Source organism: Sycon ciliatum, chromosome 4 (genome assembly GCF_964019385.1).
Source record: "Sycon ciliatum chromosome 4, ocSycCili1.1, whole genome shotgun sequence".
Taxonomy (NCBI): domain Eukaryota; kingdom Metazoa; phylum Porifera; class Calcarea; order Leucosolenida; family Sycettidae; genus Sycon; species Sycon ciliatum.
Window position 1 is genome coordinate 13,059,193 of NC_088646.1, and position 26,555 is coordinate 13,085,747.

General features: G+C 45.2%; 1 protein-coding gene across 1 annotated transcript in view; it reads right to left on the reverse strand.

Annotated features, from left to right (window-relative positions):
• Window positions 1–783: 783 nt before the first annotated feature.
• LOC135814580 (meiotic recombination protein DMC1/LIM15 homolog) overlaps window positions 784–26,555 on the reverse strand; it is a 30,554-nt gene continuing 4,782 nt past the window's right edge. Inside the window, exons 6-19 of the mRNA XM_065327716.1 lie at window positions 25,017–25,099; window positions 24,775–24,788; window positions 20,537–20,575; window positions 17,942–17,983; window positions 13,465–13,529; window positions 12,578–12,585; window positions 11,415–11,506; window positions 10,378–10,451; window positions 9,995–10,109; window positions 9,178–9,209; window positions 8,855–8,873; window positions 7,631–7,640; window positions 2,977–3,093; window positions 784–1,431 (exon numbers count right to left, since the gene is read on the reverse strand). Coding sequence (XP_065183788.1) covers window positions 1,362–1,431; window positions 2,977–3,093; window positions 7,631–7,640; window positions 8,855–8,873; window positions 9,178–9,209; window positions 9,995–10,109; window positions 10,378–10,451; window positions 11,415–11,506; window positions 12,578–12,585; window positions 13,465–13,529; window positions 17,942–17,983; window positions 20,537–20,575; window positions 24,775–24,788; window positions 25,017–25,099 — 780 coding nt within the window. The 3' untranslated portion in view covers window positions 784–1,361. The remainder of the gene's footprint in view (window positions 1,432–2,976; window positions 3,094–7,630; window positions 7,641–8,854; window positions 8,874–9,177; window positions 9,210–9,994; window positions 10,110–10,377; window positions 10,452–11,414; window positions 11,507–12,577; window positions 12,586–13,464; window positions 13,530–17,941; window positions 17,984–20,536; window positions 20,576–24,774; window positions 24,789–25,016; window positions 25,100–26,555) is intronic.

The window sequence follows — 26,555 nt, forward strand, 5'->3', positions numbered from 1 at the left end:
TTATGTGACTCTCACCGCGAATACAGAATGATTGCACCCGGACACTATGGTGCAGAGCCAAATAAAAAACCTGTTCTACCATAATAGTTGAAATAGTTACAAGTACTTTTAAAAGAATTACCATGGATGCCTCATGGACACCTGGAACATGAAGCAAGATCAGCGGCAGAAAGTGATCCAACTGAGAACCTTTGTTGAGCCTTTGGACGGTACTGACTGCAACAGTAGTAGTTCAGTGCAGTAGAATTACCATGCATATCATCACTCCACTGTTGTGGATTACCTATGCTAACAACTCCAAGCGGCTAGCGCCAAGGACCTTCCGCCATCTAGGCTGCTACTTGGCATATTTCAAGCAGACTTGAAATAAGAATAGTAGAGCATTATGGTAGTGTTCCCTGCATGCAATATGTCTTCATCTCAAGCAACTGTTAGTTCCACATGTCACATCATTGACAACAGATCTATCCTGTGAACCGATTCTATTCTATCCTGGCCAAGACAGGACTGGCAAAACCATCCCACATCGACTGTAGTCACCCTCCTTGGCCCACATGCTCATGGGTTAGGATAGGCCGCTGAACTTGATGTGCAGTGCCGTCCCAGCTCCACCAATCCTATTACCGATTACACAAACAAATTGTGAATGCAAACACGGCCACCAACCTGTGATTCCCGGTGACTAGGAAATCGCTAATTTGACCACAAAAAAAACACACAGTAGGCCGGTTAGTCCTCTATGTTCACAATACAACTCGTTCAGAAAGAGCACTTATAGAGAGATGACGTTTGCACCAAGTCCAAGACTTGGCTGTGTGGATATTCAAGTTGATTTATGAATGGCAATGAGGTGTCACAGCAGCTAACGCTAACGTTACAAAGCCTGAATATTGTCTTCTCTGCAAGACTAGTAGCAGTATGGTAACATGCCTAAATCATTGCTTAGAGTCACCTCACTCGGTGCGGGCTAGCACTGCCCTACATGTGAGCTAACAGAACTGCTAGTAGAACTAATTTGAAGTACAAGTGGAGGATAAACAATGGAATCTCTATCCCTAATAATTATTATTTTCCTAGCATGAGGGGAACTCTAGATGATATAAAGTGAATTTCGTATTGTGCAATATAAAAATTTACCTATGGACTGAGGCCAATGGAGGCATAACAAGGGTAATCTTTTCTTGTGCAAAGTCTATATCTTGAGAAGTGGTTCTGGTGTTGTCAATGTGACACTTCACTATGGACTGCCAGCACTGGCACTAGTAAATGGCAAGTAAGGAAGTGCACATGCATGACATGTGCCGGTGACTTACGACATAGGCAACCTACTGTGTTTGGTGGCACAGCACCCAGACACGCTGCTATTCCTTGGCATCTGCAACCCCGCCACTTGTTAGTGCAAAGCTGGCCTCACTCTCTGGCATATCAGGGCTACGGGAAATAGGCAAAAAGGACAGAAGGTAGTGAAGCTGTTGCAGTTCAGCAATAAATTCAGACATTATCCACGTTTGGTACCAGAGAGGCATTTGCACAGTGTACAACAGCTGGGCAATACTGAACAAGACTAGTTTATCATGTACAGTGCCGGTCAGTGTAGCTGGACCCCGTAGCGTAGGTGCTGATCGATACTTCTCATGTCATCACCATCATATTGATGTCACACCATGCGCAGATCATTTTAGTATGGCTGCCATTTTTGCATTGATACACTACGTCATCTTGTTTTTGCTCTGTTCTGTTGACACATTCGCTTGTAGTTTCTCTTCTTCTCCATGCAATCCAATCATAGAAGAAACTGAACCCTCCGTTTCTAGCTGAGACACCACAATTGGCAAAGAAGGTGGCACGCTGATTGAAGGAAAAATGTACAAGCTGTTGGCTGACCTGGTTAGCCCAGACAAACCGAAAGAAAAGACGCTCAAGGATCTGTCAGATACCCTGGCTGAACATTTCGCGCCCAAGTCCCATTCTGACACAGCCCCGCTTGAGTTCTTGCCTCACTTCCTGTTGTCGTATCGCACAACACCACATGCTACAGCGAATGCCACACAACATTCTTGCTACTACACCAGCAGTAACTCCCGCACCCATTAATGTTGTCCTTGGTCCAACTGCTATATGTAGCCTTCAGACATCTGTTGCCACGAAGCAGGCAGCTCAGAGTAGTGCAAGATCAGCAAACCGGTGCAAGTTTGCAGTGGATGACGCTGTCATGGTCCGCGACTACCGCACCAATGCACCAAACCCATGGATTCATGGCACAGTTCAAGCTGTACACGGCGCTCGTCACTACACAGTGGAAGTTAGCCCTGACCAACAATGGAGGTACCATGTGGAACAGGTTCCCCCAGCCGACTCCACTCCACACCCAACCGCACCAGTAAGTGCATCGCCTTTGCTGTCCACCGAAGCACCGACAGAGCCAGATCACAGTTTGTTTCTTTCGACGGCTCATTTGCTGGCTAGTGTCCTGACACCCAGTGTTGAAGCCGTTGCTCCTCCAGCAGCTCCACATACGCAGTTCCAGCACTATTGCAACACGGCAGACCCAACTACTGCTGACACAGGCTACAACTGTGCCCCGTCGTAACCCTCCAAGAACTGGAGTTCTGCCAGCTCGCCTAAGAGATTAAAACATTTTCCTGGCCGCTCTGATAGAATGTTGCTCACCTAGTTGATGAATTATTGTGCTCTCGGCCTACCCACTAGCTTTCTCTTGTGTATATATTAAAATTAATGTATATATGCTTAGCAACCCTAGTATACATGTAGGGGAGGAAATGTATTGTATGTGCTGATAATGCTGTACACTCATCAGGGTTCTAGACAGGAAAAAAATTGTAGTGGGGAAGGGGCAGGGAAACAAATAGTTCACCCATTTTTTCATGTCTTTGTCACACAAAATGCAACGTGTTCACATCTTCCAGCTTCAGAGAAATGAGTAGTAGGAGGGGAAACACACGTAACTAGACTCACCTGTCATAGATCTTTGCTATCCTGACTTCTCCCCTGCCCTTGCGCAGGCTCAAACGAGTTGTTGACGCATGTGCTAGAATGTGACCACCGATAGGCTTCTTCGGATCAGCTTGAAACCTAAAAACGAGACCACGAGGACACTGTTTTCAATGGGTACAACAGTTACGCCAAATCCTAACTTTATCTCTACCGAAGCCAATAAAGAGCCTTGCCACTATCGAGTGAGCTATCGAATACTGTAAATATACAATTTTTCGGCAGCTAAAGTTTAATTTCGGCTATATTCGGCACCGACCCAAAACACCTAAATTAAAGGGGAAGTTAAGGAGGCTCCCACCTAAAGAAGTAAAAATAAAAGGTCCATGGACCCCCTGTTTTTTATGCATAGAATGGTGGAGTGATGTCTCCTCTTCAACTTGGTATAGTTTTTAGGTAGGGTCACCAGGCATATAAGAGGTATTCTGGTGTATTTAGTGAGTGTACAATTTCTTGATTTTCGGTAAAATAATGGTAAAAAAATTTGGTTTTTGACCCAAAGAAGGCTCCGGGAGGGAGAATACTAAGCATTTTCTTCATCATATGTTTAAGAACCACATTTGGAGGTATCTTGGGTACACAAGATAGACTGTGTCTTGGTTTTGCCCTTGGCGAGCCACTTTTTCGAAATTACGGGTACCGAAATTTCCATCGGGTGCTGAATTGTGAAATGGTTCAGCCTGCAACATTTTGTCCATGGACATATCGATTTTTGTGGCTTTCTGTGATCCATGAGCCCCAAGGAAACCGATAATGGACAGTTTTTATGGTGTCACCAGGCACTTTAGGCCCCTACGAAACAATATAGGTATCAAAATATGGTATTTTTAGGCCAATTCTGAAAATAGCATTTTTAGAAAATCTGACCATTCTTGCCTTCTGGACTACATAGCACTACCAATGACATGGTAGTATGGTAATATTATGTTAGAAGAAGTTATTTCCATGCTGCAACCTCCTTTGGACATACCAGATGGTCTGTGGTTGGAAAGGTACATGTATCCGATATTACATGTACATCATGTAGCCATCAGTCCTAGCACATTGATATACGAGTAGTGTACATGTAAGGCAGAGAGGTTTCATAACAACCTCGACCATGAAACTGGCACATGAATAATGTGAAATCAGGCATTCAAAATCAGGCACACTAGACACCCACACGTGTGCGTGCACACGCACATACATGTAAACACCCACCCACATGCACTCTCATGCACGCATCATTGTAACACTACTAGTCCATACTGGACCATAGTAGGACTTAGTGTAAATAAAAGCATGAAGACCAGCCACTGCACTGGGCATGCATTTGCTGGTTGTCACTTGCGTTGATAGCAGCAGACTGCAGAAAAACACACGCTATGTACAATGTATGTGAAGGGCAATATGCATCTACACACGCTGGCGTGCAGCACACATACCATGTACATGTAGTGTACTGTCATGATCTCTTGGCAATTCTTTTTTGTGTCTCAAATGCGGTTCACAAATGTGCATTCACATGCACCTCCTGTACTGTAAAGCCACTGCCACACTGTCCTTGGCAAGTTGCGGGCACCAGAGAATAGAGCCATACAGAACCAGCACCGTGAGCCCCCCCCCCCCCTTCCACACCTAGCTTTGCACACGCGCGCGCGCGCGTGCATGCGCACACACGCACGTGCATGCGCACACACGCACGTGCATCCACACACACGCACGTGCATCCACACATACATGTACGCAGACATTTGCATGCACATGCACACAGTGTACTCGTGGGAACATGTGCATAACCCAGATCAACATTGCATGCGAACCCACACATGCGGGCACGAGCACGCGCGCACACACACACACACACACGCACAAACACATGTGCGCACACACACACATACACACATGTGCACACACACACACACTCATACACCTGCCCACCGCTGAAGCGAGGAGAGCGAACAAACTACGTTAGACATAGCAACTTGTGCTCGGATTACACCTTTCAACAGCTTGCACACACATACACACACGCGCGTGCGTGCACGTACACACGCGCACATACACACACACATACACACACACACACACACACATAAATGCATGTACTTGCGCATAGGAAAGGATTCAAAATATTCAGCCATAGACAATTACCCAATGCACACCTGAGTGTGCACATCTTAGTTGTGGCATCCCCATTTTTACAAGAGCAGGATTTAGAAGTTCGTCCTTGGTTCAAAACACAAGCTTCTGGCCAGCGCTTTCCTTACACCATCAGTACAGTACAGTGGTTGACACGAACCTCATTCCTACAGGGACAGCAGCCCAAGTTCAGCAGCTCTGAGATACGTTGTCCATTGAGCTCAGGATACTCAAGGATCCACCGAAAGTTTCAAACGGCACTCGTGCGACTGGAGCTGCAAGTGGGTCCACTTACCAGCGAGTGGGCAGCCACTTCATGCTCCACAGGTAGTCCATGCTAAATTCCAGTACCAGTACTAGTATCACTACGTTCGACATCGATGTCTTCACTGACTTCAGCCTGCTTTTCTCACCCTTCTTCGTCAGTAATTATTTTCTTCTTTGTGGCCACCGCGTACCGCTTCAGCAAAGTTTTCAGAAAAAATCAAGCAGCGTAGGAACTGCCTTTGTTTTGCATTAGCCATGGTCAGTGATTCATTCCAGCGTAGAAACTGCCACGGCTACAGAAACACTGCAACAAGTAGAACTACATCCTGGAACAACTGCGAGCACAGAGAAATCAAAAAACTTCTTTCTGAACAACAGCTTGTTTTCGCATGGAACGCGATATTTTTTGAATCTCGCGGCAAAAAACAGATTTTGGAGGTGCCCTTTTTACACTGCGCTGCGCAACTGTTCGGAGCCTCCTTAAGGCAAAAATCAAAATTTCACCAGTTATAGTCTTTGGGGCGCTGAGTCGAATGGTCGTGGTCCGAGAAAGCTGAGACGCTCCCTTCCTACTTGAATCCCAATCGAACTCGCGCACTTCCACCGAAACTGGGTGACTGCGCCCTACTAGATGGGGATTTGTATGCAAAATGTCACTAAAAGCGTCATTTCGTTCTTTGTAAAAGCACGGATGACTGCGATTGACCCATATGTTGTAGTCTTTTGGACGCTGAGTCGACTGGTTTTGGTCCGAAAAGGCTGCGATGCAGCGTTCCTCCTTTATTCCCAATCGAACATGGTTGAACAAGCGGTCACGTGCTCCTGGGTGCCCAAATCACCTGGTCACCACGCCAGCAGGCGACAACTTTCACACCAAGGTTCAACTCGAGTGACAGGAGTGCACCCAAAAAAGGTCAAACAGGCTAGTAAGTTGTACCCTGCAGGCACGGTGACCAGGTGACTGGTGTACGCAGGAGCACGTGACCGCTTGTTCAACCATGTTTGATTGGGAATAAAGGAGGAACGCTGCATCGCAGCCTTTTCGGACCAAAACCAGTCGACTCGGTGTCCAAAAGACTACAACATATGGGCCAATTGCGGTCCTCCATGCTTTTATCAGAACGAAATGGGGCCTTTAGTGACATTTTGCATACAAACCCCCATCTCGTAGGGCGCAGTCACCCAGTTTCGGTGGAAGTGCGCGAGTTATTGGGATTAAAGTAGGACGGGAGCGTCTCAGCTTCCTCGGACCACGACCATTCGACTCAGCACCCCGAAGACTACAACTGGTGAAATTTTGATTTTTGCCTTAACTTCCCCTTTAAAACGCCGATGAAATTTTTCACAGCATCTGTCGCACTATACCATGCCCTCTACCTCACACCGAAAATAAATCGCCGCCGAAATGTCAAAAATCGTGAAGTGCCGGAATTTTGCAGCGCCGAAATTTTGTTTATTTACAGTACTCGAAAAGGAACGTTTTCATAAAGAACACACTAGTTCTTTCATCAACACCCATATTCAATGTTCACTCTACTTTCTGACGTTTATAGATATTCAGCTGATGTGCGTGACCGTCTTCCAATGCACACAGAGAATAGCACCCGTACAAATGTGCTATCCCACCGCCATCCCATAGACGCAGGAAACATTGCACACAGGCCACAGACAACATACCACGCTGGGTGACTACTGTAAAACCGGGAATTTTCGGTGGTGCCAATATTTTCGGTATTTCCCAAAATCAACGGTTCGGTAGCACGGAAATTTCGGTAAACCAGTTCTCCAGATCCAAAAATGCATGTTGCACACTGTGTGGCATGGCATGGTTGAATTTTGGGCCGCGTTTGGTCAACATGAAGAGGTCAGTGCTCAGGGAACTGGTTGGGTATTTTTTGTAATTTTAGGATGTTTCTGGGTGTTTGGGGGGGGGGGGGGGGGTGGGTGAGCTCTCATAGTCAGCATGCACCAGCACTTTGTAGAGGTGGACCTAAAAGGCAGTTAGGGATATGGGAGCTGATAATTCTCCCCGGTAAGTTGATCAAGCAGCTACGTAACATCAAGCAGGTATGTAGCAGCACATTTGCGTCAAGCAATGTATAATCACTATGTGGCCCTCAAACTCCTGCTACGCACTTGAAGTGGGCACACTATTGCTATAGCAACTCAACAAAATCATAATTCACTTCAGAAACAGTTCAACTTCTTTTCCACGACTGACTGAACTTACGACATTGTGGCTATTGATGATATCCGCATAGAACATGGTGAAAAGCAAAGCACAGTAGAAAACGCCACTGTCATTCAAACACACATCAATGGTTTTTGCTCTGTGATATCCTCGTATTATACTTACTGCATGTCCACCCAAATCATACTCCAGCATCTGGTCAGATCGGATGCTGATTGGCTGGAACCATGGTTTCCTACCGTATCATGGGATAATTTGCGTTAACGCATATACTTGTTATTAGTACTAAAAAAACGCCTGTGGTGGAGGTGGACTCGTGACTTGTCAGTAGTTTGACGTATTCTCACTTGATTGGCACTTGTACACGGTTAATCATAGATAGTAGACACCCTTACTAGCAAAACACGTTATGTTGTAACGGTATTATCGTAAGGGGGAAATACCGTGATTTGGGTTCGACCTTTAGCAAGATGCACGATATTTTTAGTATGCTGTTGCCACGAGAATAGCTTTGATTTCGCGTGGTACAACCATTTTTGTCACCATATACGCGATACAAGGTGAAATGCGTACGGACTATGCAATATCTGGCCAAAACACGTACCGTTGGTCACAACGATAAATCAGCCCCCATAACGTTTATACGCTGCAGCTTCAACGCTATTTGGGTGATCAAGGTACGAGTACCGTAAAAAATAGCGTTGCTGTTGTTTGCTAAGGGTATGATAGACCTGCGGCAATGTTAATGAACAGGAGGAAACACAAATTTGCTTCTTCAATGACCTTATTGTGACACATCTACCGTATTTCCTCGATTAATAGACCCGGTCTTTTGTTTTTTGAAGAGGGTTGGACCCCGGTCTCTTATTTGGGCATGGTCCATTATTTGAGCACGGTCCACTATATTTTCATCGGCACATCGCTGGAAATGGTGAATTTTGTAACACGTCATAATATAGAAGTTCTATATTATGACGTGTTAAAAATCCACCATTTCCAGCGATGTGCCGATGAAAATATAGTGGCCCGTGCTCAAATAATGAAAGAAAGCACTAGCCACTACAAAAATTGTAGTTGCGCAACCTAAAATCGCGTCCTTTTTTGATCCACCACGTGCTTTCTTAGTGCGCATGCGCAAAGCGATGAACTCAAATAAGAGACCGGGTCTCTTATTCGGGCATGGTCTACTATTTGAGCATGGTCTATTATTCGAGCATGGTCCATTAATCGAGGAAATACGGTATGCAAGAAAGTGATTCTTACCTCCAGGGTCAGCAGTCATCTGAAAATGAAGGTGAACGACGAGCAAAGAAGAAGACAGAACAGCGGAGACAAAATCAGTACTGACTGTAAATTTACTACAGATGATTCTATCGTCCTGCAACCACTGAACGTGTCAGCCATGACGGTTGCACACAGTAAAACGTTATACTGCCACTTCACCGTGCGACAAGTGAGTTGCAAAGCTCACAACAAAATGCATTTCCCCGTTGCAAATGAGTAGCAAAGAGTGTTACCCGGTCACTGTTGGAATTCTTAGAATACTCTGCAAAATCCAGTGCTTGGACACGGTACAACCACCATACCTGATTGGTAATGAATATCGCTACATTGTACTCTGCAGAGAAACACAATCATTGAAAAATCCAAAAAAGACGTTCATCAATTCAAGATCAGGTTGGGCGCTTCCAGCAGCTTCATATTATTGAGAAAAAAACCCTCCCTATTATTAGGGCTGATACTGTATTTTCTGTAATTGGGGCCGGTCTTTTATTACCACCTCTATGAAATAAGTGCCACATCATTTCAGGGCTTTTGTGTGGATGTTTCAAATTGGGTGAAATTTTAGGGCTCTTTTAAACTACTGAGCGGTTCGGCCAGTATTGCCGAAAATACGGTATAACATAACCCTATTTATTTACTGGAAGGTCTTTAAAAAGTCCTGGTGGTGGCAATCATTTTCTTGTACATGTAGATCTTTCCCTTTGCAACTCTATCTAATGCACTTCTATTGATTACTCTTGAGCTGTTAATGGAGAGATTTCATCGATACTCTAACAAATCATGCAAAAACAGGTGTACTGGTACGAGAGATTGTTGTTTGGGATGCACGAGGAAAAGGTGTGAAGCAGGCGAGATTCATAATGAAGACAGTGTGCTGCTCATCAACCCATAATCATACTTACCTGCTCTTGGCTATTGACTCTCTTGATAACGATTACTTCATTGCCACATGGGATCTTTTCTCTTCATTCATTAATTAAATGCACGGGGCGTGTCGGATCATGGGTGGTGGCATCTCACTGAAGCAGAAATAATGTTCTGGTTGAAGTTCCTGGAGCATATCCAGCCATCAGTACATGGGCTTTTGACCATGACCTTTCACTTCATCTCCTTACTTACCTTCTGAGATCTTCTGCAGCCGTGACAACAATTGAGCAAGTTTTTGCTGTCGATCTGCTAGCTCACCGCGGCCACTGAAGTCAACCCGGAACAGGGCCATTATACTGTCAACCACCTAGAGGTTAAATAACAACAAGAACAAGAACAACCATGATGATGATGATGATCATCATCATCATCGGATGATGATGACGATAATAAGTACAAGAACACCGCCGTCATCGAGAATCATCCATATAGGCAAGGGAAGTTGAAGCACTGCCTGCTAACTAACATAGCTACATGCTCCAAAATGCAAACAAAGTGGATGTTAGCAATCAGAATGAAGGTGGTCTTTTCATTTTAGTTTTAATTGTTGGCCATACAAGTCTCTCAGCCCATACCAGAAGTTTGAAAACACCCAGCTCTTCATGGAATTTTGCGGCCACAAAATCAAGAAGCTCTGCCTGATGTTCACCTGCAGAACCAAAGCCAACACCATATCAACATTCTGAACAGTTTGAAGATGTGACATTCTCTGGAACACATCAAGAGGGGAGGGAGGGGGGGGGGCACCTGGGGCAGTGACCTATCTCAACTGGAGAAGTAACCGCTGGAAGAAAACGTTCCAAATCCAAGCAGACCCGCTTAGTCTTCCAGTCATACCTATTCCAAGCATCTGCCGCTCTCCCTACTCCCACTGCGCGCATGCTGGCCTTTGCTGTGCGTAGTATGAAGCATACTTAGAACACACGGTGTGAGTTTTCGCCGTCGGAAACCCTGTATGCAGAGTTGCACACACCTCGGCGCCTTGGCAAGTTTATCTTATTGCTCTACGAACAGTTAGCTGTTTCAACATTGTTAGGAGGTGATTATTCGTGCAACCCCAGCCTGGATGGTTGATAGACCGGCTGCATATAGTAACACTCCAGCCCGGGCTGGTCAACAACCTCGTGGACAGGAAGGCAGTGTGCATCTGGGATCTTGGGCATGTAGACAGACATAGCAGACACCATAATATGTGCTTATAAATCAAATGGACTTGCCCGGTCAGACGTGATTTCAGGTACACACACCTCAACTCAGGACCCCGCCTGGCCGGGCCAGCCTATTAGACATGTGAATGCAACAGGAGTTTTCAGTTTGTTAACATTTCAGCCAGCCCGGGCTGGAATAACTGCACATGCAATCAGTCAATCACCATATTTATTAGATGTGACAAGATCAGGGTGTATAGTAAACCTGTGTAAAGTTGTCGTTGTTGTTGACTTTATTTTACTTCACCAACTGCAGGCATGTTTGCCTTCTAATCTCACCGTCCCATAGGTCCGGTTCTCACAGAAAGATGAAGTGAAACTATAATAAACACTTGAGACTCCAGCTAACAGAGCAAAACTTAGTGTACATTCAAACTAAGACAATACACAGCAGGTAACCTTACTTGTATATGCACGGGCATACAGGACATTTTCCAACACTGCTTCATGATCCAGGTTGAATCGGTCTGCAATCTCTTTCAGTCGATCAGGCCGGCTATGATCTTAGTAAAGGAACTGGCTAAACGGTAACAATCAACACCATTGATTTCATGCACAGTGAAGAAGTATAAGTTCTAGTAGAGGTTTTGTGACTATGTCATTATTTGGGGAGGACCATATGGAATGGCATCACAAGCACTGGTTTTCCACTATAGGGAAAAAACTACAACTGACGAACGAAAGGCAAGTGCAAAAAGCAACTCTCTGTTGTTCCCATACACCTCAAGAAGGGGACGTCTTCCATTTTGACGCAATGCAGGTGTTGGCACAACATCTCCAGCCTACATACTGTGCTAGCCAAACTTTGGGATAGTCACCCGGCCGATACGCTCTCTTAGCTAAACGCCACTCATACGCTTGCGTGCTCGTTTTATTTTGGCTTTGCTGCACAAGGCCTCCATATTGTGATGAACATTGGTATGCTCTGTCCATGAAAAGCAGTTCAAAAATGTCCTATATGCCAACCATTATAATGAACACTGAGTATCGTCTTCCACTTGGATGCCAGCAAATGGACTGAGGCTGTGTTTACATGAGAAATTTCAACCCGGGTTGAAAGTCTGTACGATAGACAAAAGAGGTGAGCGTTTACATGAAGACAGTTGACCCGGGTCAAATACCGATATGCCGCCAAAAGTCCACTTCTACAGTCCTGTATGGTCACGTGAATCCGTTCGCGCGAAATTTGCATCTGCAGTGCTGTTCAAACCTGGCGCGAGATACGCACAGAAGCACGTTTGTACGATGTTCTTGACCCGGGTTGATATCAACCCTCCCCTTGGGGGGAGGGTTGAAATCAACCCGGGGCGAAATTTCAACCCGGGTCAAGCGCAATGCGTCATGTAAACGCAACATTCATTTTGTGTATATGGCGGGTTGAAATCTGACCCGGGTCGAACTCAACCCGGGTTGAAACGCTTCATGTAAACACAGCCTGATAAAATGAAAGAAAAAAGCAGGCCCAAAGTATTAATAACCAGATAGTTATATAAATCATCCAACTTCATTGAATAATATATGGCACCTGAGAAAGCTGGTTCCATATTCACAACACATGAAAGGATACAAGGTATTCTGTAGGAAACACGTCACACAAAACAGGAAGTACAAGAATGAATGTATGCCTGTTAACAAAATTCAGTATATTAGAAGAACATGGCTCGATTACATTAACTATGGATTAGTTTAGCAAAAATCAACCAAAGATTATTCATATCACTGCTGCAAAGCAGAGAAATCCTAAAGTCCTACATGTAGTATGCAAACTGAGATGTTCACAGGCTCCTTATGTAGAGCACCATAGGAACACTATACTATCTCTATCAGCTAAGGCAATCACCATAACCGCTGTCTCGGCTGCCTAGACACCTTTTTTTCTTAGCGGCAAATGATATCGGAGTCGTCCTCACCAACACCAGCGCTGTGGAGAAGAATTGCATGCAGAAGAAGAAGATTGGTTGTCTGATATCGTAGTTGTCTTAATCCGTGTATGCTACGCTGAAGAGTCTGTGTCTGCCAGACTTCCCATCGAGCAAGTCGTACGACGAGATTTGCACTTTGCTTACTGCTCATTACAAGGACAAGTCTACGACTACTACGGCGGCTTACAAGTTCCGTGAGTGTGTCCATGTCTATCAAACCTTCTGGGCGCAACACCCAAATGATACCTGCGGATAGGTGTGTGATCTTATCACGGCATAACTCAATCATCCGCAGCATCATCCGGCATTTGAAGCGGAGTTCAGGGCCCGGACGAAAAACAAACAAAAAACAAGGGAGAGCCTGGTTGAATGTGCGTCCGCACTCCAGAAATTAGCGCCAGGAAAACACGGATCTATTCCAGCGCCTCCGTGTCAACCAGTTCATTGATGGTCTTCCATCCCTGAACTTCCCAATATTTATACAACACCCAGGAAAATATGATGATTCTTATCATCTTGCAATTGAACATACCTCGGTATCTATAAAGACAACTTTTCCACCGCCATATCCATTACTGCCTGGGAGCTGTGCAGTAACTAAAACAAAATGTCACAAAACACCATATTTACAACCTCAATTATTTCAGTGGAAATAGATGGCTTGCAAAACACAATGCACATCATACCCAAGGCTGTACTGCTAGTGCTGGCACTGAGTACTCAATAGTCAACATGCCCAGAACCTAGTCAACATGCCTTGCACAACTGAATAAGCAGACTTGAGATCGGGAGGTAGCTGCAGGTTCAATGTGACAGCCAGTCGACATACCGGCAGTCCCATAAAAAGCAGCTTCATAGTGATCAGGCCAGTGCCCAGTCCCTACCCCAACAACCAGGAACGAAACACACTGAGTGTGCTCGATTACACACTTGAATCGATTCATGAATCCATTCGTGAATCGATTCAAGTGCGTAATTTCTTCCAAGTAATTGAACGGCGTGAATATGGTGAATCGCAATGAGACTTTCGTTCACGTGGCCATGACGTTGAACAAAAGGTCAAAAGGGGCGTAAGTCGTTGATTGCACGGAAAAAACTGCTGTTTGATACTGACTTTCTTCTCATCGCTTTTCTTTCACATGTACTTGTACATGATGAAGTCACTTTCGCATGTAGAAGATTCCATGTTTCCTTGACGCTAAGTGTTGCCTGAAAATGGACAATATCGAGGCATTCCCTTGGATCTGGACACTGTTTGATGATGACGAGACAGAAGAAATGCTGTTCCCTGCTCGGTGCGATATTGCTCCGCTTATGATGTTCCTGGCTTGTTACCGGCGCGCAGCAGAGCCAAGAGTAACACATTTTGCTGAAGCAACTGTGCCCAGTTATTCTATGGACGATTTTCGCCAGCATTTCCGTGTGACCCAACCCACATTCGAAATCATCGTGGGTCGTGTGGCTAAGAACCCTGGAGTTCCCACTGCACAGCTCTATGGCAGGCAACCCGTCGATTGTGCGAAGCAGGTGATGGTTTGCTTGTGGTTCCTCGGAAATCAAGAGTCGTACCTCAATCTGGCTGATCGCTTTGGGATTAGCAAGCTCACCACCCACAGCATTGTCTGGAGAGTACATGTATGTACAGCCTTGTGCCACTTGATGGAAGATGTAATTGTCTGGCCAAAATCGCAAGTGCTATTGACTCAGGCTGAAGCTGGATTTAAAGAAAATCTGGTGTGCAAGGCATCATCGGTGCCATAGATGGATCGCACATCAATATAGTTCTGCCAGAAGACGATGAGCAGAGCTACTACAATCGCAAGAAGCGCCATTCAATTCAACTGCAAGCTGTATGTGACAGCAACGGTTTGTTTACCGATGTCTATGCCGGTTGGCTGGGCAGTGCACATGGTGTGTTGCGTAACTCACCTCTATTTGAGAAGGCGAACAACAACCGGCAAATGATGTTTCCTGGCAACACATACATCATTGGTGATTCTGCCTACGCTATCCGCAACTGGCTGCTCGCTATGCTGAAATACAATGGAAACCTTTCCCCTGTCCAGAAGAATTACACCAAGCGAATCTCGAAAGCAAGAGTGGTCATTGAGCGCGCATTTGGTCTTCTGAAAGGACGATGGAGACGGCTTCAACTCGTCCATGCAGATGTAGGAAGAATTCCAACTAATTTCATTATCAGCTGTTGTGTCCTTCACAGCCTGTGCCTGCTGGAAGAAGATGAAGTGGAAGATTTTATGGACGTAGACGATAATGATGATAATGAGGAGCTGGATGCTATCTTACCTCCACAGCAGGGTGGTCAAGCATTGCAGCAACACGTCTTGAATCTTGTGGCAGCACTACCACAATTGGTCTAACAGTGTTCCACCTGAGGAATTGTGTGTCCGCCGAAGTTGCCGAAGTCGCACCAACCTCTTCTTCAGATTGTTCTACCCATATGTCTATTCAGCAGACTGGAGAAATACGTGATGGAAATGCGCTAAGTTGTCCATGTAGATTTGCAATAATTCCAACTGTCAATAATGAATTGATCAACATGAGCCTCCTGCCGCATTAGTGGTTTCTGAGGCAGCTATTGGTTTTTGAATTTTATAGAGCTCCTTATTCAGCTGTGCCTGTGCAGGTTTTGCGGTCGGTTGGTTCTCACCACGGCTTGGATTTCGGGTATACATGTACATGTAATTCCAATTTCTGTCGATTACATAGCATGGTACATGTACAGTATGGTGTAGAATCATTGTCTTGTAGCTTGTCCAGTCATTCCATGCATCTTGAAATCTTGTCACACATCGAATTTCTTAGTCTCTTAGTAGACCTGCACATGTCTTGATGTTATCAGCGCTCACAAGTAACTTGATCATCATCAAAACGGTACAAGATGAATCAATGATACTTATTCTTTTTTTGCAATTTCTCTTGTAGGAGTACAATCTTGTATTCATCAGCAAGTACATGTACGCACGCGTCATGTATGGAATTCAAGTCAACAAAATAAGGAATGCGGCCAGGTTAGTTTGGCGCTCAGGAAAGGCCAGAAAATGGGAGAGTTAGAGAGAGAGAGAGAGAGCAGGGAGAAGATATAGTTATGCATGTGAGTCACAAAATGAAGGAAAACTCGTAAACCAGAAGCCAATGGGAAAGCCAGAGGAAGCCAGAAGGAGACTGAGAAGGCACGCAAGGGAGATAGGAGTAAGAACCGTTACTGCAAATAACTGTTTCTGTCAATCATGGAGAAGAACTGATAACTTATTTCTTTTAAAATAGAAGAAAACACAAGGGAACGAGTTATGAAGCAACTAACCATGACTGTAACAAGATACTAATAGGCAGTCAGAAAGTGCGCTATCAGGGCACAAAACTGCCAAGCTACTAAGACATTCAACGACATGACACCTAGCTCTAACACATCGGTATCCGCGTTAAACTTTATTTCTTCTCCATGATTGACAGATACCGATCAAACATATGCATCTTCTGCTCATGCATTTCCCCACCTTCTCCATGCATGCCTTCTCGGTCGCCTTCTGGTCTGCAGCATAGCTTGTCAGAAATGATGTGACTTCGCCGCTGCGGCTCCTGGCGCTGGATTTCCTAGCATGCGGCTTGTACTCTGCTCCCGTCTTCTTGTTCTTGTTCTTTGGCGTATCTTCGCTCTTCGTCACCTGCTTTGCTTTCTTGGCCGGAGTCTCTATTTCGCTGTCAGTTTCATCACACTCTGAACCTTCCGACATGCCAGTAACTAAGCTGATGTACGTAACATCAGTTTCATCTCCAGATGACGATAATTCATTTGCGGGGGATGCTGGGGAACTGTCCACCGCGACAGGGATGGGCAGACCAGAACCAAAACTAGACTTTGGCCTGGAAGCACGGTCGCCTACTATTGCTCCAGTTTCCGCATGGAATGGCGAGTCTCTCTTGGCGCCATTGCCGGACTTCGAGTTGTGGTCCTCCACTTGTCGATAGACGCTCAGCAGCGACTTCCACTTGTTATCACAGTTTCCAGCTGTGACTAGAACCCCTTCCGTGGTGAGCGCCTCCGCAACATCTCACATGGCGTGAGCATGGCTAATATGTTTGCTTTTTATTTTCTGATAAAAACCTCTCTCAGGGTCTTCGCATCCCATGAAGACAAGGAAGCGTCTCGTCTCCGACTCTGTCCAAATTTTTGGCAAAGCCTTGACTTGCCCCTGAGCTTGATCGCTGCCGTCCATGATGGGAAACGAAAAAGAAATTGCGCGAGGAACTGCACGAGGAAGAATAAGTTGATTTGCTGTGAACAGCTAAAACACCATGAAGAGCTCGAAACAGGCGCTCCCTAAGCATGGCAAGGAAGACTTTTCAAAGTCGAGGTCAAAGTTCATCGCCACCATCTCCTCTCCAATCCCTTCCTCCTATCTTACATGCACCTTTTCTAAGTCGAGGTCAAAGTTCATCGCCACTAGGCCTTCCTCCTATACCGGTGCCTTACATGTACCTTTTCAAAGTCCAGGTCAAAGACGCCACCATTTTCTTCTCCCTCCTTTATCTTGCCTTTCCCCTATTTTGTTGTTGGAAGAGATGTGCATGTGGCGGATCAGTTTAGTACCGTCATGACTTTTCAACACGTGGCTTCTTTTCCCGCCACTGCGTTGCCCGGGTGAACCAAAATCGCCCCTGGCTATTCACATCACCCCATGTGAATCGGTGGAATCGATTCCGAATCGATTTCAGGGCTCATGACATGAAAATCGAACGACTTGAATGCATGCGAATGGATTCATGAATCGATTCAAGTGTGTAATCGAACGCACTCACTGTGAACCATAATAAGGTGACACTTAAAAAATCAAAGCGTCCAGGCCATTGGCCGGAAACCTGACCCGGTCTGACTGCCCTGATGAGGCTACAAGTTTTTTTAGTTTTTTTATTTGTTTTAATTAATATTCTGCAGTTTCAAGCTGATTGTTCCACAGAATAATTATATGTAACTTCTAAGTAGTTCTTACCACAAAGAGTATGCGATAATTGCGTCTTTCCTGTGCGGAACTCTAAAAACACAAAAACAGCAAGCCAAGCACTGTAGATCCATCATGAATATCCAGCCTACCCTGTGCTCACAAACATTGAAAGAGAAGAGGTTGCATTTGGGGTAGGAAAGCTCCATTTCTACAACCTAAATGAGTACAATAGATTGAAGGTTGAACACTACTACAAGGAAAGAATATTTGAATGTTCTTTCCTAAAGAGATCAGAACTTCTTTGTTCAGTCATCTGCCAGACAAGCCGCATTTGGAATCAGGCTGGCGATATCACCATATTCCTTCCAGCGGTAAGTATGACCGTTGTCACTTGTACCAGTCCTGCTAGTGCCAACACCCCCCCAGTGTTGTTAACCTTACCTATTTCAAATCACACCTTTGTCCTCACCGAAATACTATTCTTGTTATGGCTTGCTTTTTGGAGAAATAGACTTCAGAAACAAAATTATAAGAACAGTCCATGGGGGATTGCCAAAAAATGTGAAAAAGCTCGAAATTTGACCCTTTTATTTAAATGGCCAAAAGCTAGGATATCATCAGATTCATTTTTTATGAATGGACTGCTACTGTATAAGTACAAATTTTCCTTCACAAAATCTTTCGTTAGATCACTCCACCAGCAGGCTTGTTACGTACTAAATTTCGTTTTGGTCGAGGTCTGTCACCCCTAACGTTCAGAAAAAAACTTTTAGTTTGGTACAAACTTTAGTTATTTTGTGCCCCCTAACGAATATAGCGAAAGTGAATTCCAAACGAAAATTTGTACTTATACAGTATGTGCGTTCGTTACAGATTTCGGTTTCTACATTTTGGGGCTCAAGTCTCACAATGTATTTTTTCTGTTTTTCACTTTTTTTTCTTGAGTCTATGAGCATGCGCACTGAGAGTGGGGGAGGTGATTTATACATAGAGGAAGTTTCCTTTTGCTTGTGTGATTTTGTCTTTGCTTCTGGAGTGAATTGTAATGTTGTACATACGGCTGTGCTTGTAGCTCTTCGTTCTACATGCGCCCGGGCTGCGCTTGTAGCTCTTTGTCGTACCTGCTGCTGCGCTTGTGTCTCTTTGTTGTATATGCTGCTGAACCGTGGTCCACTCTGCTGCACTGTCTTTGACTCCTGTGTACATGCGGCTGCACCGTCTTCTGTCCCCATTGTATACACACTTTCTCGTCTTGTCCCCGTTGTACGCCTTCATAATATATTCCCTTGTCTCGATCAGTTGTCTAGTCGTCTCCTGAGAGCAAGAGCAGAATATTCTCTTTAACTTAAGCAAACAAGTTGGCCTTTTGGTGTGTGTCGCGGTTGCGCAAGAGGAGTGTAGCTCGTCCTTTTTTAGCTGACGACATTTGGCGCTCAACGTGGGGTTTGAACCCACGACCCCGAGGTCAAGAGTCTCATGCTCTACTGACTGCTGTGGAAATTAATAACGCTAAGTAATCCTGCCAGTAAGCAGGTTACATCCAGTGGCAGCGGTGGGATTCGAACCAATAAACCAACGTACAGTATCAATGAGTCAGAGAGTTGTGTTGCTGCGGGGGACGGGGGAGAAGGCCATTTCACACGCCTCCGGAGAGGCTGGAGTTCGTGTCCTCATAATCCAGAGAGGGAGGTTCCTAGCGTTTACAGAGGACCAATTGAGTGTGATCAGCCATCCGCAGATTCCTGCCATCCATTGTCTGAAAATGGGTTTCAATTTGCTCCCATCGCCTACTTGTGTGATGGTTCTCCTGGTTATACTCTGCTCCATCACTCAATGGCAAAAGTCTATCTATGACAAGAAATCAACACAGCCGACATTTGCTCCGAGTGACCATAATTTCCTGCATCATCCCGCTGTGAAGCCCGGCATGACCCCAAAATGTCACCGCCCCTGGAGAGGACCGTTCATCATTGTACGACGAATCGATGGTGTCCTCATACAGATCACGGACGATAAGGGCAATATCCAGACAGCCTTGTCTCGATCAGTTGTCTAGTAGTCTCCTGAGAGCAAGAGCAGAATATTCTCTCTAAGCTAACAAGTTGGCCTTTTGGTGTGTGGCGCGGTTGCGCAAGAGGAGTGTAGCTCGTCCTTTTTTAGCTGACGACATTTGGCGCCCAACGTGGGGCTTGAATATTTTCAGTTCTCCCTTTTGCTTACAAGAGTCAGGTTTCCTTTCTATCCTTTTGGTTTGGTTGAGTGGCGACCCATTTTCGGTTAACAAAAGCACAATGGAGGGTCAACATTATCTGTACGCTGTGCGTGCTATCAAATGCTCAACGCCGCAACTGTCGTCACAGAAGAATCTAGTCCTTACTAAACACAAGCTCACGAGCTCCTCTATCCCAGCCTACACGGGACCGAACCCCGAAAGTAGGAAATAATCGTCAGTAACTCAGAATTGTGCTGAAATGCATTCCGCCGATTTCCGCACCATATCCACTACACCAAACTATTTCAAACTGTTTCAAAGTAGTTTATTGAATTTGTTTGATGATATGTGCAATTCATTTTGCCCGTACAAGAGGCTTTACTACTTTGAAGTACACCAAACTAGGGTACTCATCTTCTTAAAAAGATTACCTCCAAATGCTTCCGTTATTGACATGCTTTCAACTCCACCTGTACAAACACAGAGAAGTAGGACCAAGAGTAGATCAACAAGAGTGTGCAACTCGTGGATGGGTTCAATTGGGTTGGCCCACGGCGGAAATGTTTGTTGACGCAATCTTTTCTGAAAACCATGAGCCACGCGCTGTGTGTAGTTTTGGGAAGTTTTGCCTCGTGCACTTGGCCGGGCTTTACATTTGCTAAACTTACCGTTTTACCTGATGAATTCGCAGCCTCGGGTTTTCACAGACGAGGCCAATCGGAAATTTTGTACTTGGTACACTAAGCACATGAACCCTGTGAACTCAAACGTCGTGCTTTTGACCTTTCGGATTCGGGTCAGCGTTTTGTCTTCTTGTTATGTTTCTCCAGGTTTCAAGCGAAGGACTTAAGGGACAAGGACTAGAGCCTTGTTTTTAGTCCTTTGCATTTCTCAAGCTTTGGTTGATCCTGTTGTGGTTTTCAATCAACAACCACTGATTTACAATCTGTATTGTTTTGCGCGCACGCCCTGTCAGCTGGGTGCTTCCGATTGTGTCGTGGTTCATTAGCAAAGTGAACAATGTAGTGTACTCTGAATCCCGTACGATTTGAACTGCTGTGTACATAGTATGCATGTAGCTTACTGTTATGTTCCGGAGGCTTCTGGATTTATCACCTCGTGTTCCTGTAAATAAAGTAAGTTGCGATCGGAGTGATCTTGAAAGTAGACTGGAGTTTTCAGGTGCGTTCTCCGAACACAACAGATCCTACATGTACTTCTCTCTCCTATTCGAGTCGCACCATTGTAGTCTCTGGCAGGCTATTTGCGGAGATGGATACCCACTTATGGCATGTACGCATGTGCACACTTCTGGTCTCGTACGTGCACTCTACCGTATACGCACGTGCATGCTTTCCCGCATATGCACGCACACTCTCCTGTTCAGAGTTGTTCTCTTCCTGTCGTGTCCGACAATGGTCGTTCTTCTTCTTTCTGTTTCCCAATATCAATGTCGTGAATCTGTGAATATAATAATACTTACCAACATAACAGATCTCTTGGTAGAAGAAAGCATCGTTGTGGCCCTTGGTGATGCACAGGTTGAAACCATGGGAGAAAACACTGCCCCTGCAGCGAAGCGCTCGTCAGCCACCAAAAGGTTGCTGTCCAAGAGGGAACGGAAGAGCGTGGGTGAAATGCTGGAAAAATTAAGCATGAACCCCAATGATGAGATTGTCGGCACCCTAATCCAGCCTCCTTGGTTGAGCACCATTTTACCTACTTCTCTGCACGGAAGATCAGTGTACCTGGAAACAAAGATGAGTGCTCAAGGATCATCCATGTATTGCTGAAGCAGTACAGTTCACTCCATGTCAGTACATCAAACAAAGCTGACAAATATACCAGCTTGCATGTGATGTGGATGGATGCCGTCAGATCCTCAATCAAGTGTGCTGATGCCGAGGCTCTTTTAAGCTACCTATGCATGATCAGTGATGCGTTGTGGCTGCTATTGGAAAATCGGTGTGGCTATTTTGTGGCAACAGTGTGTGGAATCACCTGGTGACTCTCCCTGAAGAATCTGCACCATCTCCTGTAATCTTCAATGAGGAACACGCACAGCGTATTTTGGTGCTGCATTGCAGAGGAGTATGGTAGCTCTGACAAGAAAGAAGAAGCTGTAAGGATATGCTGAAGGCCGATGATCCGGAGAGTCAGCTAGACTTATTACGAGCCATTCGCCTTCCAGATGAAGATAAACCCACTGCTGCCATCCCTCAGTCGCTGAAAACCCTTGATCAAGGATCATTATCATTTCTTCAATCTGAGCACCTGCCTCTTATGAACATGGCAATGTCGAAGATTAGCAGACTTGTGAACCAGTCGGCATTCAAAACATACGGGAAAGACATGGTGAAGGTTACTACAACTTGCATTTCGTACGACACGACACTTTGGGAGCCGTTTACATGTTCCATGACATCTGCATTTCCTGGTAAGTAATTAGTTTAGTGTGGTCAGTCCACATTTGCAGTGGTACATGACTTAGTACTACAGTCAGAACTCGCTTATCCGGCCCTCTTTTATCCGGATCCTTCGCCATCCGGAAGAAAATAGCTGGTTACAAATCTACAGCATACATGGTGCATCCAACATAACCGGTGTTCGGTTATCTGGCTCCCTCGCCTATCCGGACATTTTTGCGGAAAACGGATGTGTGCGGTTAACACGGCGGAATTCTTTGTTGACGTCATCTTTTCTGAAAATCATGAGTCATACCGTTCGATGCACGCGCTGCGAGTAGTTTTGGGAAGTTTTGCCTCGTGCACTTGGCCGGGCTTTACACGTACATTTGCTAAACTTGCCATTTTAGCTGATGAATTCGCAGCCTCGAGTTTTCACAGCCGAGGCCAATCAGGAAATTTGTTGTCAGTACACCAAGCGCATGAACCTGTGAAGTCAAACGTCGTGCTTTTGCCACCTTCTGAAATCAGCTCGTCATGTTGTCTTCTTGTTCAACTTCTCAAGCGAAGGACTGAAGGGACAAGGACTACGTGTAGGGCCGTGTCCCTGTAGTCCTTCGCGCTTCTCAATCTTTGGTTGATCCTACTTCTATTTCGCATTATCGTAGTCTCTAACAGACTGTCTGCGGAGATGGATCTTATCTCTCTGTGGAAGAAAGTATCGTTGTAGCCCATGGTCATCCACAGGTGGAAAACATGGCAGAAACATCTGCAGCGAAGCGCTCGTCAGCCACCAGAAGGTTGCTGTCCACGAGTGAACGTAGAAGCGTGGGCGAAATATCGCGCAGTGGAAAAGTTGAGCACAAACCTCAATGTTGAGACTCTCGGCACCCAGTCTTGCTTGGTTGAACATCATTTCAAGTCGTTTCCGGAGGAAAGTGCACGACATACTTTTGACCTCGGCAAAAACCCGTGCGTGGAAAAAACTACAGGAGCGGGATTGTTTTCTTTTTTGAAAACACAAACTCGTGATGAAGGTCGATGCCCAGCACGTGCTCTGTACGACACACGTCGTGTTTTCTGAAAAAGGTGACGTCAACAAAAATTTCCGCCGGGTATCTGCAGATTGTGCAGAAGAGATCCAGAGTTGCACACTCTTGTTTATCTACTCTTGGTAAGACCTTGCATACCTAGTAGCTAAGAGTATACAAATGAAACAAAATCCATAGTTGAGTCAAAGGGTCAATGTGGGCTATACATGTACAATAGGGAGGTTTAGTTACACGTAACGGATACGGGAACGTGGGTGATACACGTAAAGTTCATGGAATGAACCCACATTCGCAATGTTGTGTTCAGTCACATGGAACAACCAAAAGCATGAAGCAAAAGGCCCAAACTTGGCTAAAGACAGAGTCTCGAACCTTATCGAATATTTTGATTTCGTGCTTCGAAAACTTCTTCAGCTGGGCGCCCTCAGAGGTTGCACAATGCGTTCCATTCTGATTTTCACTCACGCTCTGGCGGAACGTGGGTGAGCCTCCATACACGGTATGTCATGAATCAGAAAACGGCTGTACGTGGGTCATTGAGTATCACGTTGTACACAGACGTAAAGTATACACGGATTACGTGGGACTGAACCTCCCTATTATCTGGGGGAAACCCCAAAAGTGAACCAGGTACTCAGCGAGATTTACAAAGAGTCGTAATCTCAATCCAGTGCTGCGACGGCAGAGCTGCACATCACGCAACATGGTTCAAAAGGTAACATTGGAATTCAGACTAGCCGAGGGCGGAAAGTGACCAGCCAAGGGTGCAAACAATGTGTTCGGATTTGTCACGTGAAGTGAAGATCTGCCGTTGCAGACCCCATAGCTAGAGCTGCACACTCTTGGGGGTTATGTACTCTTGTTGAAAATGCACGTGCTATGTGTGATATCATCATTAGATCAGGGCTTGTTTCTGTCCCTTTGCAAATTATATTCCGTATCCAGAGCTATCCACTGTGCGCGCATGTGCGACGCTCTTCTTCTTGATCTGGCCTTGGCGCATACCAAATGTTCTTATCTCTGGTTTTGGCCTTACTTCTTTTCCTTCCATGTAATGTATTTCTGAACTTTGTGAGCCGTGTGCTTGTAAGTGGAAGAACTGTGCATTAGGTTACAGATAGTGTGCAGACTGATAAAAGCATTGCCCAGAAGAGGAAAACATTTACGAGTGACAAAATAACGGCACTTGAAAATGCATATGGAGCAACTCACCTCCCATTAATTTACTGTTGATGAGAGCCAGTTTGAGAGAGACGTGGAGTGTGTGTGGGGGGGGGGGGGGGGAAGAGAAAAAAGGAGACAGACAGACAAACACACAAAGGCAAAGAATATCACAGGTGCGCTTGCTCTTGGTAAATGCTTACAACGATACACTTATACACTGCAAAAAAGGAAGGGTACTGAACGATCACAAGTTACAGGTGGATAAGATGAAGCTGAAATATTACACTTACTCGAGCTCTGAACTTCCGGTGGAAATTTTGAAGCACATCTTCCGACGATCGCTGTACTCCAGCGCAGTAAGGAAACCTGATTCCTGGCCACAAGAAAGAGAAAAGAAACTGAGAAGAATGACAAGAAGCAGCTTTTCACAACATCAGACGATGAAGAGTTCCTGCATTCTTTCTCACACCTCACATCAGCCAAAACAAGTGCAGGGATGGCTGCGGGCAGCCATATTGCAAGACAAGGTTTGGCTGCGGGCAGCCATATTGCATTATTCTTCAAGGGTAATATCAACGAGAGAGCTTTGAAGCTCAGGGCCCTACGCTATGCTTTTTGCCTTGATGACCTAGACAAAAAAAAGCATAGGGATGTTATAAATTCTTAAAAAAATTCATTTTTTAAAGATATAACCTGGGATTCGAACTCGCACTATCGCGCGCCCTGCATGCATCCCCCGATACACTTCGCATACATACTAATTCTTCCAAGTTGCTTCACGTTATGATCTTCCATTTGAAAGCCCTATTTGAATATGCATTGTGGCCAGCCGTCTTTGATGGTACGGTACGGGATAGGTACGGGACAGGTACGATCGAGGGTAATACGACACCGTATACCGCCTTGATGACGGCAAAAAAAGCATAGGCATGTTATAAATTTTTCAATTCTCCTGTTTTTTTCAGGCATATCCTGGGATTCGAACCCGCACTATCGCCCTACATGCATTCCCCCATACACTTTGCATTCATACCCATTCTTCCAAGTTGCTCTACGTTATGATCTTGCGTTTGAAAGCCCTATTTGAATATTGCGGCCAGCTGTATGTGGCCAGCTGTGTTTGATGGTACGGTACGGTACGGGACAGATACGGGATAGCGCCAGGCGTGACACAAACAAACAAACACACAAATACCATAATTATTAAAGCTGTGTGGACCCTGGCTAGCGCCAGACGTTACTGAAGTAACGTCTTCTGCATAGCTACGGGAATAAATTTCTATGGAATAGGACTAGGAAGGTACTGATTCATAACAACAAAAACTAAAAACTAAAAGGCAAGACTGCCAACAGCTGGCAGAATCGATTGCCCCGCACTAAAGAAATTAATGCTAAACTGAAAGTGATAAGATGAGAATTCCACCTATTTCACATGCTTTACACCATACTTATATTAGTAAGGCAAACACAAGGGCGGGTGGGTGGGCCCTTGCAATGCAGGACAAAAAGAGACCGATTCAAACTGCACAAGCGCTTTTCAACGCTTGCACAACTTTCTGTGTCATTACCATGACACCAGCGTAATAGTCAAAAATAAATGAATAGAAAAACACAAAACAAAAAGCAAAACACACAAAAACAAGCATCGCAGATGTTCGTCATTCGAAAGAACAATGCTTCTTATTTATTTCAAATATTCAGCCAACGAGAAGCATACATATACATACACTTTTTGGCAATCAATGTATGCCGGTTTTCACAGCAATGATATAATCCATTTTGATACAGAGCAGTATGTTGCAGTTTGCCCAGACGATCACACTGTCGCT